General features: G+C 52.4%; 6 protein-coding genes across 6 annotated transcripts; 1 reads left to right on the top strand and 5 right to left on the bottom strand.

Annotated features, from left to right (window-relative positions):
* Positions 1 to 204: 204 nt before the first annotated feature.
* Positions 205 to 1556, bottom strand: HD553DRAFT_343679 (putative NADH-cytochrome b5 reductase 1; the record flags this gene model as incomplete). The annotated part of the gene is made up of 7 exons (XM_046182900.1): positions 205 to 280; positions 348 to 375; positions 437 to 560; positions 636 to 694; positions 756 to 901; positions 978 to 1072; positions 1131 to 1556. 7 exons carry the CDS (start codon positions 1554 to 1556, stop codon positions 205 to 207), a joined length of 954 nt encoding a protein of 317 aa, XP_046035190.1.
* Positions 1557 to 1742: 186 nt separating this feature from the next.
* HD553DRAFT_314511 (uncharacterized protein) lies at positions 1743 to 2956 on the bottom strand. The gene is made up of 3 exons (XM_046180355.1): positions 2392 to 2956; positions 2150 to 2313; positions 1743 to 2080 (listed from the first exon to the last, which is right to left on the bottom strand). Exons 1-3 carry the CDS (start codon positions 2708 to 2710, stop codon positions 1967 to 1969), a joined length of 597 nt encoding a protein of 198 aa, XP_046035189.1. The 5' UTR covers positions 2711 to 2956; the 3' UTR covers positions 1743 to 1966.
* A 60-nt stretch (positions 2957 to 3016) lies between these two features.
* Positions 3017 to 8385, bottom strand: HD553DRAFT_69446 (P-loop containing nucleoside triphosphate hydrolase protein). The gene is made up of 12 exons (XM_046184424.1): positions 7910 to 8385; positions 7371 to 7844; positions 7031 to 7309; positions 5883 to 6974; positions 5397 to 5817; positions 5175 to 5336; positions 4926 to 5098; positions 4176 to 4850; positions 3994 to 4113; positions 3820 to 3927; positions 3509 to 3749; positions 3017 to 3426 (listed from the first exon to the last, which is right to left on the bottom strand). Exons 1-12 carry the CDS (start codon positions 8258 to 8260, stop codon positions 3185 to 3187), a joined length of 4338 nt encoding a protein of 1445 aa, XP_046035188.1. The 5' UTR covers positions 8261 to 8385; the 3' UTR covers positions 3017 to 3184.
* Positions 8386 to 8515: 130 nt separating this feature from the next.
* HD553DRAFT_358343 (Rad51-domain-containing protein) lies at positions 8516 to 10830 on the bottom strand (the record flags this gene model as incomplete). The annotated part of the gene is made up of 16 exons (XM_046183909.1): positions 8516 to 8824; positions 8894 to 8917; positions 8993 to 9010; positions 9089 to 9150; positions 9215 to 9241; positions 9300 to 9347; positions 9403 to 9425; positions 9492 to 9512; positions 9581 to 9639; positions 9712 to 9750; positions 9809 to 9838; positions 9899 to 9977; positions 10039 to 10091; positions 10327 to 10375; positions 10444 to 10717; positions 10777 to 10830. The coding sequence occupies 16 exons, from the start codon at positions 10828 to 10830 to the stop codon at positions 8734 to 8736; spliced, it is 951 nt and encodes a 316-aa protein (XP_046035187.1). The 3' UTR covers positions 8516 to 8733.
* Positions 10831 to 11507: 677 nt separating this feature from the next.
* On the top strand, positions 11508 to 13127 carry HD553DRAFT_343674 (uncharacterized protein; the record flags this gene model as incomplete). The annotated part of the gene is made up of 5 exons (XM_046182899.1): positions 11508 to 11738; positions 11810 to 12008; positions 12074 to 12376; positions 12444 to 12543; positions 12614 to 13127. 5 exons carry the CDS (start codon positions 11508 to 11510, stop codon positions 13125 to 13127), a joined length of 1347 nt encoding a protein of 448 aa, XP_046035186.1.
* Positions 13128 to 13285: 158 nt separating this feature from the next.
* Positions 13286 to 16224, bottom strand: HD553DRAFT_69385 (uncharacterized protein). The gene is made up of 6 exons (XM_046184422.1): positions 15899 to 16224; positions 15619 to 15819; positions 15331 to 15547; positions 14940 to 15273; positions 14314 to 14873; positions 13286 to 14238 (listed from the first exon to the last, which is right to left on the bottom strand). Exons 1-6 carry the CDS (start codon positions 16078 to 16080, stop codon positions 13444 to 13446), a joined length of 2289 nt encoding a protein of 762 aa, XP_046035185.1. The 5' UTR covers positions 16081 to 16224; the 3' UTR covers positions 13286 to 13443.
* Between the last annotated feature and the right edge of the window lie 29 nt (positions 16225 to 16253).

Raw genomic sequence — 16253 nt, 5'->3', positions numbered from 1 at the left:
TTGCCGAATCAACTGAGACGCTTGAGTGATAATGTTGGATAATATGTGGTTCTTAGTCCTGCTTCTTTCCCTTTTTGGGCAACGTGTATGAACAATTCTATTTTCGCTGCTTCAATCAAGCATATAACAGAGCACGACTTCGAACTGAGCGTTGACACTAGCTTTTTCTCCTGGTGACATATTCCGGCGGAAGCATGATGATGTCTAAAAGTTGAAGACCTGGTCTTCAAGCTTGGACAGAGCTTTCGGGGCAGGGTAACCGAGGCCAACAAGGTTGCGTCTACACGATTGAAGCGTTTGATGTCAGCAATCATCCGCGCAAGAAACGCTCAGTGCCTGAAGCTCACTTCATCGCCTCGATCATGGGAGGAGGTCCTGTTACGTCAAAGAGTCAGCCTGTTATGAAGCGAGGCACGCGACGGAATCCGGGACATACCGCATAGCAAGACCTTGCTCTTTTCGACCTTGGGCCCACCTTCAGGCATGTACTGCTCAATCATGTCACTGGTGACGAAACCAGTTCCACCAGTCCACTTCTCCGGGGGGTTGTTGAGGACATACTAGAGTAGCAAGCGGGGCCGTTCGAGGTCAGTTGCATCCTCCGTTCAGCTTGTCAGGTTTCCCTGCAGACTTACGTGAACCTTGAGACGGCCTGCAGCCTTTCGCTCGAGACCCTTGAGTTCATCCCGCAAGACTAGATTTTAGAGGCTCTCAGTCAGATGTGATTGTGGCATAGGTGGTGCTACGCGACTCACGGATGTCGTCCTGGTTGACATTGGCGTAAATGAGTCGAAGCTGAGTCTTGTCCTCGGGATCCTGAACCGAAGCCTTGATGATTTGGTACATAGGAGTGATACCGGTACCACCAGCGATCATGAGAAGATGAGGGGCGAGGTTCTTGCTGTAGTTTGGCCAGGAATGGGAATTCGGTAAGAGGCGTCGTCGGATTTGCAACATAACACGACGATGCTACGTACTCGTACTTGAACCTTCCGCTGGGCCCCTTGACCTTGACGGTCTGGCCGAGGGTAAGTAGCGAGAGATATTTGGAGATGTTACCCTGGTCATAAGTCTATAGGACACCTTGTCAATTCAAGTCACTAAATGACGTCGGGAAACCAGCTGCTAACCTTGACGACCAGGTGGAAATGACCGGGGTCCTCTCCGTCGAGCGTGGTAGGCGTGTACTTTCGTTGAATCTCTTTTCCATTGATCTCAGCAGTCAAACTGATGTGTTGCCCGATAGGCAGACCGAGGATGGGTTCGGGCGAGAGTCCAGGCATATGTCCGACGGGGTGGGGAATTTGAAACCGATACAACGCAGTGTTGTGAGATAGGTGAACCTTTTGCACCAGCTTGGCATGGTGAAAGTCGGAAGAGGTAGGCAACACGGCCACAGCATTGGGAAGGTTCTTCTGTGATGCAAAGACGAGCGACAGCCCCAGGCTGAGGGCGACGACGAGTATGCCGACCTTGATATAGAGGTGAGTTTCGATCAACTCGAAGACGGACACGTCGATCCCGGCGAGGCCGAGAACATCCCGAATCAGCTTCATGGCGAGCGAGCACGAATCGTGTTGATGAAGGATTCGAAGGGGAGTGAGGGATGAGGAAGATGGGGGTAAGCTGTATAGTAGCTGGCTAGCATACAAATCTTGATGGATCGAACTTCGATGTTTACCGACACGCTACAACGCTCGACCGCTACCACGGATTTCCCCCAAAGGTCGCGACGGTCGACTTACGTAATCAGACTGTTTCACCGTCGAGCGGGTATCGCCCGACTTCTAGGCAGCTATTGACGACATCTACGCATCTATCGTGTGTACAAGGCGAAACTGATACGTTGCATTCGAAGAAAGTATCGTCGAGTGCGTCAAGGTTATCCGATACAACAGGTCGTTATCACGCGTGGTTTCTCATCTATTTGGAGGGTGGCCGTAGCCTTCCCGATCTTTGGGAATGATTAGATACCAATCTGATCGACGGCGAGGGATTTCGCTCGCATCCTCATCGCCTCTGTCTGACTAGTGCGGTTGTTTGCTATAGATAAGAAGATATTCCAGCCTAGGCCGACTACCTGGTATGCGTAAGAGAGACGTTTCACCTCAGTCGATCTATCACAGAGAATCGCGCTCTCCGGGCTCACCTGCGTGAAGAGCATTCTGTGCAATGGTGGAACGACAGAAAAGTTGACAAGTTGAGCCGGGCCGAATACCGTCCACGAGGTGAAGATGGCTTGTGGAAAGACGAGTTCAAGTCTGTCCTTGACCTGCTGAGTCGATTTGCCAGCGAGAAATCCCGTGGCCGTCCCTGAATCACAATCATGTACATGTCATGTTCAGACCGTGGACGGATATCGCGATTTGCAGATCGTGCGTCAATACTCACAGTACACGGTGGTGATAAAGCTTCCCCAGCAAAAGATGTCTAGGCTTGTTCGAGCGATGACCGTTCCAACCTTGCTCCGAAGTTTGACCTTTTCCACGACCCCGAGCCATGTATTGACGAGCGGGGCAAAGATGAAGGTACCATAGAAGACGGTCCGACCGGTACGAAGTAGGTCGTGCTCCAAGCCCCGATGCTCGAATCCTTGCTGAGCGACAATGTCTCCGACACCGAATAGCGTGCCCGAAGCTATCATCCGAGTTTGAAGGGGTTTGCGGACCAGAGCCCCGCAATACGCAGACCATAGTCTACTAGCAACCATAGCTCATATAGATTGGCGACTTTTGTAGTTTCGCAGCCTCGAGGACAGGCAGAGACTGGCCGGTGTGCGAGGCGAATGCGACGGGATGTTGAGATACAGTTGGGTCTAAGTCAGATTTCGTGAATGCATAGCCGTTACGGTCTCATGCCGAGAGTCGCAATGTCTGGGCTGATTAAACGGCTTCAAGGGAGTGTAGAGGTGTTCGATCGTGATCCTGGTCTCGGGAAGGTGTTGGCGAGATTGCTCGATGTACGGTGCATTCTATCACAAAGGGTTAAGGGAATGTATTTTGACTCGAACGTTCAACACCGCCCGAAATAATCTGCATCCGGTATCGGCACCTTTTTTACGTACACGGTAACAATTGGGCGTTGACTCGCTACATGAATACATGCTATGGCTACATACTCGCTCGACCCTAGTCGCACAGCAACAGTCTATCAAACCGCCTTGTACTTTTTCATCGCAGGACATCTATATTTGCGTAATCCACCGACCTCTATCTTTCTTCTGCATTACTTTGACGATAGGTAGGTCGATGCCGAGATCTCCATAATGCGGCGTCACGAAGGCCTCTCGCGTGTCTGCGTCCTGCCCTTTCTTAATTGTGGAACTCTTCGAGGTAAGGCTGCTGGATGGCATCTCTAATGGCCGCGAAAAAGTGCACAAAGACTTTCCAAGGTTGGGCAACCATGCTGGATTGATCTTCGTGACGGCTGTGTAAGAAAGGGTAGTATGGTCAATACGCGCCGATGTGGCAGCGGGCCGAAGGTGGCGTTAGGAAGAGAGAGCACTTACTCCTCAACCACACTCGACTCGTCCGTACCACCTCGCTGAAGACAATCCAATCTGGTGGCGAACCCCCAAACATGCCGCTACTAGGGTGAATGAAGGTCTCGTCCGATACTCCAACAGCTTTGTAGACGACTCCACGGGTGTTTTCGTATCTTTGGCCAGGTTTGTTTTTCGATACGAGATCCGCCCGAACTGCAACTTGGTCGATGAACCCGGCGCAGAGAATTTGTCGCAAAACCTTCATCTGTTATGACCGTCTTTGTTAGCTACGAAATCATATCGCTAGTGATGATTTGGGTCCACCTGCCACTTGCCTGTAGATCGCTAGGTGGCTTGATTTTGGCCGGCATCGTCAGAGATGGTGTTTGTTGTGTCGCGATCGAGGTGATCTGTTGCCTCAGCTGCTGAATCTCCTTGACCGCCTATAGCACGTCGTAGGTTGTTGATCAATACCATGGGGGCTGACGTGTCGGAAGTATATGACTCGCCTTGGCTCGAACAAAATTGCGCTGGCAGAAAGTAGGTGAACTCCCCTCGAAGTCGTAAGCCCCGATCAGGGCGATGAGTTTGAACAGATCACTGCTTCCGTTTCCTAGAGTAGCGAACCGCTGCAAACGATACAAGGTCAGCGAAGCGTATTGAGAACAAATAACAGCCAGATGTGACTTGCCTGCTGCGCTTTGAAAAAGGCTCGACGCTTCGCCTTGCGCTCTTCCCTTTCTCGAATGTCGCCGCTCTTGATGTGGCTAATCTCGGGTATCTCGCTCTCGAGATCTTGCTGTTCTCCTTCATCTTCGCCTGGCTGGAAACCTAAGCTTTCCTCCCGCAAGAAGGGGTCCCCCACTGACAAAGCCGCAACCACCGCGATGACATACGGCATACAACCGTGCTGATGGCCGATTACCAACATCTTCGCGAATCGCGGCGTGACCGGGTAATTCGACATGGACCGCCCAAGTGCCGTAATCTTGCCACCAACGGTCCCGGTCTTTTCAATACCCTTGACCATTGTCGTAGCGGTCGTGGCTTCCAGAGCGCCCAAGTGCGTGAGCAGAGACTCTGCCTTTTTCAGCGAGATGCGGTCAGGCGGTGTCGGGAACGGGAAGTTGACTACGGCGTCGATGTTCATGCTCTTCATTTGCAGTACGATCCCCTCAATCGGCATCCGAAGGATCTCAGGCATCGAAAAGTCTTGAAAGTGATTCTCGAACATTGCGGAGGAGAAAAGCCGGTAGCAGTGGCCTGGTCCGGTACGACCCGCTCGCCCCGCCCGCTGCGCCGCCGACGCTTTGGATATCCAAGCGACCCGGAAAGTCTGCACGCCAGAAGACGGATCGTATTGACGCTGAATAGGTGACATCATATTGTCTTCAGTCCTTTGTGTCCCGATTCGCTTTCCACAACTTGTTAGTTGACTGACCTCTTTTACTCGTCCAGTATCCACGACATATTTCATGTTCGGGATCGTCAACGAAGTCTCTGCTACATTCGTTGCGACGATAACCAGACGGTGTCCTTCCGGCGGAGCCTCAAATACCTTCAGTTGTTGTTCGTTTGGGAGCAAAGAGTACAGCGGCAGCACATGTAGGGGGACTGTTTGCCATGTAGGCGATAAAAAAACTCAGCTTCACAGTGGCAATCGAACAGGTCCAGAACGGCACAAACTCACCTTCTGACTCCTCAGTATCGATTCCGAGCCTCGCATCCTCATCATCCTCCTCCTCGGAATCGAGTGCTTCGGGATCATGAGAAGTATCCTCTTCACCATCGTCTACATCGCCGGCAAGATCGTCGTCGTATCCGATATCAAGGTCCTCTACCTCAAGTGCAGCTGATCAATGCAACCGGTTAACTATGTATGAGAGCGGCCGATCTGATGGCTCTTGCTTACCATCTACGAGAGAGGCCGATTTTGCGGTCGTGGAACCGGCGTCAACTTCCTCAAGTTCCCATGCTCGGGCTGCTTCGTCTCTAGCTAAGCCGGTCTGCTGAGATTTGTCCCTGGCTTTCTGACGTTCCTGAATCGCCCGTTTGCCGAATTTACGCTCGAGCTTTCGGCAGAGAGAGGTGATCTCGCCCTGACCCGTCATAAAGACTAAGATACCGCCGGCTGGGAGCCTCGCATGGATCTTGGAGACCTTTTTGTAGGCCTCAGTCACGTAATCGTTTGTTGTCTTGCGACTGAAGTGGACCGTAACGGGATGTTGCCGGGCAGAAATCTCGATGACGGGAGGCCGTTTGGCGAACAAGGTGGTATTTGCGGCGAAATCTGATACTCTGAGCGTCGCCGACATGATAACAATGCGTAGTGGCTAAGATGAAACGCCGCCAGCATCAGCATCAACTCGATACAGGGATCGCTCAAAGACCGACTGACCTTGGTGTCGTCCTTTTTCTCTCGCCACAGCTTCTCTCGCAACTTGGCGACGCGGCTTAAGACTCCTACCAGCACATCGGTATTGACTCCTCTCTCATGTGCCTCATCAACCACTACAACCGAATATCGGCTCAGAAGAAAATCGGTGGAAAGCTCTCTCAGCAGCACACCATCGGTCATGAACTTGATCGCCGTATCTTTCGAAGTCGTAGATGAATATCGGATTTGATGTGCAACCAGATTCGATTTTGGCCCTTGATTTAGTTCAGAGGCAACTCTGACCGCCAAGGAGACCGCAGCGACTCGACGGGGTTGCGTGACAGCAATCATACCGGGATTGTCCGATCCTGGGAATCCGAAACCAGCTTCATAAAGCATCTGTGGTATTTGTGTAGTCTTTCCGCTTCCCGTCTCCCCACAGATTACGACCACGGGATGTAGCAAAATTGATTCCATGATCGCTTGCTCTTCGGCTACGACAGGCAGTTGTTGTCGCGCCTCGTCCACTGATGGCCGACGTTTCAGGATAGGACGAGCCCCGGGAACCCTCTGCCTGGTTTGGGACTCTGGCGTACCGCCATCCCTCGATAGCAAAGACGTGGATGGTACGCTGTACTCTTCCCCGAGAGGTCCTACTTTCGGCATGCTAGGCCCGGACGATGGTCCTTCCACGTACGGCTTGTTCAGAGCAAGCAAGTCAGGAGCAAGGTTGACGCCGGTTTGTTGCAGTGCCCATTGTCGGAATTTGGGCCTTTTCTGCTTTGCAAGATCGTTCATCGTAGGGTCGGCTTCCGAGTCGGAGGAACCGGTATCGGAGCCCTCGGCAATCTCAAGATCGCCTTCTTCATCAGACTCGACGCCGGCTTCGCTTCCTGAATTCAGGTCTGACGGACCGCTGTTTGCTGAACGACTCTCCGCACGCACGATTACGTCTTCGTCGTCCTCGCTGTCATCGTCCTCAACATCCTCGTCTTCATCCTCATCTTCATCATCTTCATCCTCGTCGCTGTCCGTTTCGTCTTCGTCAGCAGCGTCCAACATAGCTTGCCTTTTCCTCAGCAGTCTCTTTTCTGCTCCAGACATTCGGGTGGTCTATGCTTGAGACCGATCAACAGAAGAACGAATAGACCTGCAGCCAGATGACTTACTTTCACTTTCGCGGCTCGAACCACCACTTTCGGTCCTATCACAGACCCATCGGGAGCCCGCTTCAGAGCGGAACCTAGTGATAAACTCAATGGGATGGACGAATCAGGCTTCACAGTCCCGACCGGCAAGTCCTCCTCTACTGCCATCGCCAACAGCTTCTCCAGATCGGCGTCTTCAGGACTAGTCGCTTGGTTCCCTTGTTCGCCGTCTGAATCGGTGCTGTCATCCAGTTCTGACTCGGTATGGTTTGTAACGATGATCGGATTTCCCCATTTGTCCTAGTACAAGTTCAAGCATAAGCAAGATTATCGCCCCTCCTCAACGATAAATATCGCTCACCTTTTTCACTCTCCTCATCTTGGCCTTGTTCGTGATATGTACCTTGCCTTTCACTGGATCGGACGATGAGCCAACTTCGTCCTGCTGGTCGACATCCACGATTATCCCATTCTTCTCGGCTTTCTTGAGGCGTTTAGCTTGTCTATGCCCAAGGCCTTCACCGGCTCCGTGAGCTGATGTATGCTCATCGTCGTCTGCATCCGAAACATCATCGTCGTAGGTGATTCCATTCCGCTGAGCAGTCTTGTGCATTGCTCTCCTGACATCCAAGTCTTCGCGCTTGTCGACTCTCTGCTGGGCACTAAGAGGGTTGGAGGGAAATTGACCTAGAGTAGACGTCGATTTCAACCTCGAGGCTATCGAAGCGATGGTCGCAGATGACGGTCCAGCTCCGCCTGACGATCCGGCGAGCTTGTAAGAGTTCGCAATAGTTTCCAGAGACTCCAAACGAGATTCTTGCTTGAGTTTCTTGTTCTGAGGCGAGTTCAAAGTAGGTCAGCGTCTGTCGACCGTGAGACGATAGAGAATTTGAGACTAACTATGAATGCGTCTAGCCGTTTCCGCTTCTTCGAGCTGAGTTGCTCGCCTTGGTCCGTGATCTCACGTCGCATAGCTTCAAGTCTAGACTGTCTCTCCGTCTCCTTTTGCCCGGGCGAGATCATATCCAGCTCGGCCGGAGCCTCGCTCGCAAGGGTACCAACGGGAACATCCTCGTTATTGACCGTACTGCGTCGACGCTTCTTGTGTGCTAATCCCCCGATCGTAGATTGTCGCGCTTTCGCATTATATCTCTGTCTGACAGGAGGACCCATCTTGCTATATTCTGGGTCTCTCGTGGTGCTAGAAGGCGTGCGTAAGGCTGGCTTGCACACCTCTTGTTGCAACAGCATCAGCGTATCAGCGTCGGTCTTGCATTCGAGCAAGCCTGAAATTACTGAGAGGCCGATCGATGACCGGGCTCGCGGATGCAAACCTCGTGCTTACGAGAGATCTGCCTGCTGCCCGGCTACTCACGTGAGTCGCGCTTCGTGAGACCCAGTCCCATGCTGTTCTCGTGGATAGCGATAGCATGTTACCTCTGAGACTCGAACCTGAGTGAGTGGGACAGAATGCGGAGCTTTAAAATATCGTATGTATTCCTGACTGTGACATTCTTTGCTCGGCATACGAGCTGTCCGGCTCTTGGCCGAAGCGTAAAAAGAAATGATTGAGATACAATGATGTGATCCTATATGTTCGCCGTCCGGTTCTCCCTTGTTTTCTCGCGGAGCCTACACTTAGACGTCTTCCCAACCGCTGTATAGGCCAGATAGTGTTTCCGTCAGTACATTGTAGACGGTCTAGGTCGCGCTTAGGAGTACACTTACCCTACCCTTAGGGCATAAGTGGACTCGCCGTCCGGTTGACAAGGGCTGTCTACCAATTTCGCGATCCGCTCTTCCCCACGTCCTTTGCTGCGGAGTTTTGGTTCATCAAGTTAATTATGAACAATAAACCGGTTCCTGCACCAACACAATCCATACCGCAACTGAATCCTAGTCGCAGACCTGTTGAGATCGCGTCAAACTATTTTCAGTGCCTGGCGTCGTATATGTTTCTTTTTGCGCTACCAGAACACTCACGCATGAGCCAAAATGTGGCTGTACAGGATAAATCGACCGAGAAACATCAGTCAGCCCAACTAACCGCGATCGCATATCTTCAGGGTAATCGCTCACCCTCCGATAGGTTTAGCACTTGGGCCCGCGAAGATCGCCGTGGCTCCGGGATCGGCTTGTACCTGCAGTCACTTCAACCCCTGTGATGAGCTTCTTGATTGATTATTGCATATAAGTATCACTGACTTGGTTGGTCATGAGTACAGCGATATTCTAGAGATTTGAGCGTCATCATGTTGTTCGGACATTTGTTCGTGCTGGACAAGCTTACGAATTCCTCTGCCATTTTCGCGAGTCTCGACAAAAAGGCATTTAATTTCTGTCGGGTGATGAGATTCAAACTCGATATATTCCGGAAGTTAAGAATCAATTACCTGTTGTCTTTCACTCAGTTCACCTGCGAAATAGCGAAAGATAAGATGTTAGAATCGGAAGCGATGCCTCATCCGGTAATCCCGCGCACCTCTTCCACTGAAATCGGAACCTGCATGTCACCCGGATATTATTCATCAGCGACCGATCGAGTCCCTGCATGTCGAATAGAAGACTTGCGAAAAAGGTTCATCACCGAATCGATGACCAGAAGTTTGAAGGTTCGATCTTCAACGAATCTGATGATACAAGTGTTTCCGCTAGAGTCAGTTAGCGTCGAGACGCGATCTGTTCTGCGCTACGGTACGCACCTCTGCGCTAACTCGAACAACATGTCATGTTGTTGCTCCCTGAAAAGGGACTTCATCTTCAGCTCTCATGTATCCTCAACTCCTACCGGCTACTGACGAGGAATACGCTCTGCCGCAAATGACGTTCCTGTATTGGGCGACTTGAAGGCTCAGTTGTTGATACATCACGTTCTGGGAACGCGCTCACCCGGTCGCCGCCGTCGTGTCAACGCCAAATCGGTCACAGATCGCGTTGAGCCGTTCCGGGCGAAACGTCCCTTCGGTGTCTGATATACAACACATATTTCAGCGCGATTTAAAGCTCGTCATTTCCCTGTGTCGATTTACCAATCCACGCGACTTTACCCCCTCCACCACCCATTTCGAGAGGGAGCTGGGTGCTGCTCCAAGAGGAAGTCAGCCGACCTGAACCTGTGTCGATCCTCTCCAAAGCTGCTCTTCAACTAACGTGATTGCCATGGTATGAGCCAATTGTGTCTGTCACAGAAATCCTGATCTGTCAATGTAAAGATGTCTCGTATCGCGAAATCCGCTGGAATCACCTTGCCAGTACCTGGGACGGGCAAGGTTTCTGATAAATACATGCGTGATCTTCGATCCAAGATGAACAGCGACTCACGGTATTCTCCGAAGACCTCAGTCAAGCTGCCCGTCTGTATCCCTCCTGCTCAAATATCTCAACCGCGGTAAGAGCTAATCGAAATCGAATCTGCCTTACCCCGCACTACTGACCGCCCAACATCGCGTCAACGGTCTTGCTTCCAGTAGTGATCATCACGCAACATTCCCTCCTGAGACCGATCTCGGCTGCCGTAGCGAAAGTGGGAGGTAACATTTTGGCTGCGGCCTCCTTGAGCTTTTCTACCTTGGCTTCAGACAGGCCTTTGATCTTGAGAAGGTTGCGTCGAGTGGTTTGGGACACGGACAGGATGGTGCAGATACCGGTGGCTTTGAGCTTGTTAATGTCCTGCACGTTGATACCTTGGGACTGGAGTTCATCCACGCTCTACCCGAAACGAAATCAGTGGATAGTCACGAGAAACATGTCGGCGATCATGTTCTTACCTCGAATCCGGAGACCGCCTCCTGAGAAATTCCGCCGCCACGATCAGTCAACATCATGACCCGACGATTGCGTACCTTTCGAAACGTACATCGTCTTGTTCATGGTCCGACATGGCAGATTAACAAATATTTTCGAACTTTAGGCTGTATCGATAGAGTCCAATGCGGTCTTGAATCAGCGGATCGACCGACAAACCGGTCGGGAAAGGTAGTGGTGCTGCCATTCATGAAAGACCCACATGTGTATGGTGTGCTTTTGAGTAGTCTTGAACGCTCCTCGGCTTGCTGGAAGTAAAGGGTCAGTCAGTCGAGTGGATCTGAAAAGACAGAGATGACTCGAAGTGATCGTTGTTGTTGTTGTACGTATGCATATGTGTATGTAGCATATGTAGGTGGTCGAAGGTCGGAATGAGCTTTGCTGATCGAATGATCGGGAGAGAGGAAGGGGGGGAGGGCTAGGGAGGGAAGCGGCGGATGCAAAGATCCTCTCGAATGTCCAAAAAGTGAAACACTTTGATTGATGTGAACGTGAGAATGAATATTCGTTATTATGCGTCCTCCCCCTCCCTTTCCTTTCCCTCGCTCTGGCGGTATTTTCTCGCTCTTCACCAGCGATCCCAGCGACAAAAGAGACATTCGACGTCTCGTTCTGATACCATATCCCACCCAAAACTCGATCGATAGACTCGTCTAGATCATATCGACATCTGCCTGAAATTCAAGAGACAATAATGTCATCAGGAGTCGAGTCCCAAAAACCCACCTCGCTCGCCGAGAAGCTTGCGGCATCCGCCCGACAGTCTCAGCAGACCTCGATCAACCAAGCTGGTGGTGCTCAAGGAAAAGCTCTCGGCTCGCGACCTCTGCAGTCTGCCGGATCTGGCAACATTCCTGCCAGACTCGAAGAGGCTCTTGATGTCGAAGGTGACATCCCTATCAACGAGGTAGAGGTCGGAGGCACCGTAAGTCTCGTGGCAGGTCAAAGGAAATCAGGTCGTGCCATTCGACTGAGAACGAAATATTCTTCTTCCAGCCTTTGCTCAAGATCCTCAAACACTCTACCGACCCCAGCGGCTCCAACTCTTCTTCCAACCCCAGCCCCGTCGACGCTGTGGGTCTCTTGCTCGGATTAGATCTCAGCGGAGTTGCCGAGATTGTGGACAGCTATCCTCTTCCTGGAGGCGTTCAGGGAGCCTTGAACGCTGTCGGAACCGGTGCTGATACTGAAAAGAGTGAGTTCATTGAAAGTCATGCCCGTAGCCTTCGCGGTTGAGCTGACAATAATGCTACTATTTAGCCCCCTTCGCTCAAAACCTTCTGCGACACTTGCGGGAAGTCGCCCTGCTCGACTCTCCCATCGGGATCTACCTCACCCTTCACTCCCCTACACTCTTCTCGACTCTTATCTCCGAGACCTTTAATCCCTCTTCGACCATCTCGGGAAGCAAAGACCCTAACAACCAAAACTTGGCCGGCTTGGCCCCCGGAAGTGGGTTCTTGATCAAGGGTATTATCGAACTCATGGCCGCTGTGGAGAGGATGGGAGGAAATCGGGGGTCGAGTGGAAAAGGTGGTAGCAGGGCTGTGCTGATTGTTCACGGTGAGTGCGGGAAGGTCTTTGACGCAGCATTCGTAACGCTAACTTATGAATTGTGACCTTCCTCAAGACGCCGCCCGATCTTCCGCTGGTGACGTCTCGATCAAGGCATACAAGTTTTCCGACGGATTCGCTGCTGCCTTGAGGAAGCAAAAGTTCGACACTCAAAGGTGAGTTGGAATAGCTCAACTCTACATGGCCTCGACTGACGCCTGACCCCGTCATATCCCGTACTCGTAGCTTGATCGAACACCGTCTTGCTCCTTCCACTATCCTTCAGCCTCTGAAGCTTCGAACCAAGAACCCTGCCCTTCTCAACGCTCTCTTTGCCGAGATGTCCACCCCGGCCGATGCCTCGCCCTCTTTGCGAGAGGCCAAGAACACCGTCCTCCCCTCGACATTCCTCCCTCTCCAAAACACCACCGCTACATCTCTTCCCCTGTCTTTGAGCAACACCCTCTCTCAATTGACCAACCTATCGACCGAGCAGAACAATCTGGCCTACCAGTTGCGTCAAGTTGGACGAGAGAAGAGCAAGCACGACCAAGCCGTCCAGAGCAGGCAGCAGGAGAATGAGCTGAGAAAGAAACAGGGGCTTGCGCCTCTGCCGGATGTCGCGGAACCTCCTGCTCGCAAGATCCAGGACCCCAGCCGTTTGGACTTGATGTTGTGCCTAGGAGCCGTAGATAACGCCGCGAAAGGTCTGGCTGCCGAGGCCGGAAAGGGTTTGGTCAAGGCGTTTGCGAGCGGTTAGAAACCTCGAGATTTTGCACTTGTGATGTATTTTGCGTAATGTACATGGTCGTTCGTCATATAAGATCGTTCGGCTATTATGCTCAGGCTCGGCCTTCTCGGAACTTGTTGAGCCGGAGCCATCGTTGCTGCCGTTTGTGCTGTGTATGATTCGTCCTTGAATCTTGCAAGGTAGCATTGATATCGCTATAACGTCTGAGATGTTTGCGCAATCACTACACGAGGCAAACTATCTAAGCCTTGTCGGTCGAGCTTCTTTGAAGATAGCTATGAATGCAGTCTGGTACAACTGGGATCGTAGGGAGAAGCAACAATCTTTAAGCCTGGGGCCGGTTCTGCAACATCGCCATGAGGTTGCTAGACATCGCATCGGGCGTCATTGTGTGAGGCGGAGGACCTGGAGGCATGTGACCACCAAAGCCCATCGGGTGAGGATGCATGTGAGGCATGCCGGGTCCTGGAGGGAGATTCTGGATCGGATAAGGTCCGTAAACCGGAGGCGGCGGCATGTTCATGGGTGGAAACGGAGGTCCTGGCATAGGCATGCCTCGAGGAGGGTGTGGCCCTCGTGGGAGCTCTCCTGCAAGTTGCCAGAATTGAGCCTGTTGTTGAATAGCCGGAGTCATCTCGGGTATATTCGGTCTAATTTGCTGTGGCGGGTACATCAGAGATGTAGGGGCATTGGGCATCATATCCATTCCCGGCGGTCTGATATGGGTCGCAGCGAAATGCATAGAGGGTGATTCCAGGTCCCGTGGGATAGTTGCGGCCGGCATCCGGCGCTCATGGGGTAACGTAGGGGTTGCTTCGGCCATATGATGCTCGGATGGCTGTTGGGTTAGGCGCGCGCCGTGGAGCTTGACCTGGGTACCCGTCGCTTGGTTTGAGGGTTCGGGAATCATTTCTGTGCCGAGCTGGCGTTGAGCAGTCCTTCCGTCGTGATGGCTCAAAGATGTCGATGGCGGTATCGGAGAAGAGCTATGTTTCAGCTTTTCACCGTTCAACATCGCGGCCAGGAAGCGCGATCCAGAGTTTGGGGAGATCGGAGCCGTTGGGGCAGATCGAGCTGTAGCGGACGGCGTGGCAGGAAGCGAAGGCGGTTGAGCCGTTTGCTGAGACGCAGGAGAATACAGATATTAGCACCATGCATGCAAACATCCGCAACCAGTGAAGAAGCAGCTACTTACGGCAGTCTTGAGCATTCCCAGTAATCGGGCCATGTGATCCACCGATTGCGTCGCCGGGTCTATGTTCGCCTCACGAATTGGTGGCATACCTAGAGTTGGCGGAATAGGCGGTGTAGCCTGACTATTGGTACTTATGACCGGCGACTGAGGAACGGCGTCTTTCGCTTTGACCAATGAAGCAGGTTTGATGCCTAGTAAGGCTGCAAGACCTTGTGCCTTATCGACCAGTGTCTCGACTGGCTCTTGTCTCGTCGTATGAGCGGGAGGAATGGTTTGTTGGGGTATCGGAGCTGTGTGTGCGGTAGCCGGAGAGGCGGAAGGGTCGAAGAACCGAGCGAAACGGCTGCCTTTGCCGGAAGGAGTGGCTGGGTCTGACACGCTCGCAGCCAAGTTATCATTGCGAACTTTAGCTTTGGCTTGAGGGAGGAGAAATGACGCCGGGGTTGTTCGTTGCTCCGGATGCGAGCCAGATCCGGCACTGTGGGACGAGGACAAGTCGGAAAATAACCCAGGCGGCTGGTGTTCGGCACGATCTGCGATGTCATCTTGTAACCGTCCGGCTGCAACGATTCGCCTGGCGCATCAGTACCCGGGTAGCATGGACGAGGAACTCATGAGTGACATACGTTGTGCGATACTGGCCGCAAGTCGCTCTTCCCGCTCCTTCATGGCCTGCCTGTACGCAGCGATCTCGTCAAGACCGCTCTGCGTGGATCCCGCCTGTGACTGTTTCGAAGGAGTTGCATCGATCGCAGTGGGGGCCGGATCCATCATCCATTCCGGAACGTGTTCATCCTCGTTGTGTCCATAGCGTCGCGGGGTGGCTGCAGCTACTCTATCCACCTGTCCACTAGTAGTACGTCTCCACGTACTGTCAGCGGTCCTTTTGGAGCTGTGATCGGCCGACCTGAATTCTCGTTGTTCCCGACCGTCGACCTGTTTCGGGGTCCTCCTATCGATCTGTACAGGGACATCAGCTGAGCGTGGCACGCTGGCTATTACAGCAAAGACACTTACTTCATCTCCAGTCTGTAATTTCAAAGCCCCCTTCATCGCAAACCTGCCCATTATCGTGGCATCTCCTTCGGCCGCATCCTTGAGATCCGTTTTAGCCCATAGTCGATCTTTCCTTTCGGTCCTATCGAAAGTTCTACGTTCTGGCGTAATCGGGTCTGGGTGTTCGTCCTGTGCCGTCTGACTGCGTCCCAGGATCCCACTGTCTGTCCTACGTGTTCTAGGAGAGGACCGGGAGTTACAATTGAGGACCAGTGCTCAGACGAGAGCGGAGAATGTTTGAAGACATACAAATTTCTCGGGCGGCCAGAGCTCGCCAATCCCCGCCCGAATGACAGCCTTTCTTCTCCGTCATAATTCTCGCCGGGCAAACGGCCGTTCCCTCGTTTCGTATTCTTGCCCGGCGTCAATATGGCATCCCTGCCTGTTTCGCCGAAGAAAGGAGACTGTCTCGATCTATAGCCCGGTGGATGGCTCTCGACAGTGGACGGTCTGGATCGGAGCCAAGCAGTCGGAAGCGATGTCAGTGGTGATGCATGGATATGCCAACGCGGAAATCGACCCAGCGTACGTGAACCATTCCGATGCAGGAGACATTCCCTGAGGTTCTTTGACCAACGGCGAGTTCTTCAACGCTAGCAGTTGATCTCTGCTGTAATATATCTTGGATCTGTTCCGTCTAGGAACGACATAGTCCTCTCCATCCTCGCTACTCAATTCGGCGAACATGTCCTCTACTGGCGGAGATTTCATCCTGCAGGCGTGTTCTCGAGCGGGAAGAGGTATGGATCTGTAGCTATCGATTGTTATTCGAGGAGCAACACGTGGATGAAAGTAAATTGAATGTGCGATGTGTGCAGTAGTAGTAGGTCAAGCACAACGAAAGCCAGAGATCCAGAGACTAGCTAGACCAGAGTCCCCCCTGC

Source organism: Filobasidium floriforme, assembly GCF_021052385.1.
Source record: "Filobasidium floriforme strain CBS 6241 chromosome Unknown HD553scaffold_16, whole genome shotgun sequence".
Classification (NCBI taxonomy): Eukaryota; Fungi; Basidiomycota; class Tremellomycetes; order Filobasidiales; family Filobasidiaceae; genus Filobasidium; species Filobasidium floriforme.
This window is presented reverse-complemented; position numbering and strand designations above follow the sequence as displayed.

Bases quoted from the DNA above. Each gene is read 5' to 3' on its own strand.
- HD553DRAFT_314511 (XM_046180355.1), bottom strand. From the start codon at position 2,710: ATGGTTGCTAGTAGACTATGGTCTGCGTATTGCGGGGCTCTGGTCCGC. The intron at 2,314-2,391 runs GTGAGTATTGAC...ATTGTGATTCAG, and splicing joins CTTTATCACCACCGTGTACT to GGACGGCCACGGGATTTCTC. The intron at 2,081-2,149 runs GTGAGCCCGGAG...TACGCATACCAG, and splicing joins ACAGAATGCTCTTCACGCAG to GTAGTCGGCCTAGGCTGGAA.
- HD553DRAFT_69446 (XM_046184424.1), bottom strand. From the start codon at position 8,260: ATGCTGTTGCAACAAGAGGTGTGCAAGCCAGCCTTACGCACGCCTTCT. The intron at 5,337-5,396 runs GTAAGCAAGAGC...TGCATTGATCAG, and splicing joins ATCGGCCTCTCTCGTAGATG to CTGCACTTGAGGTAGAGGAC. The intron at 3,427-3,508 runs GTAAGTGCTCTC...TTTCTTACACAG, and splicing joins GAGTCGAGTGTGGTTGAGGA to CCGTCACGAAGATCAATCCA.
- HD553DRAFT_69385 (XM_046184422.1), bottom strand. From the start codon at position 16,080: ATGAAATCTCCGCCAGTAGAGGACATGTTCGCCGAATTGAGTAGCGAG. The intron at 15,274-15,330 runs GTAAGTGTCTTT...GTCCCTGTACAG, and splicing joins AATTACAGACTGGAGATGAA to ATCGATAGGAGGACCCCGAA. The intron at 14,239-14,313 runs GTAAGTAGCTGC...CCTGCGTCTCAG, and splicing joins TGGGAATGCTCAAGACTGCC to CAAACGGCTCAACCGCCTTC.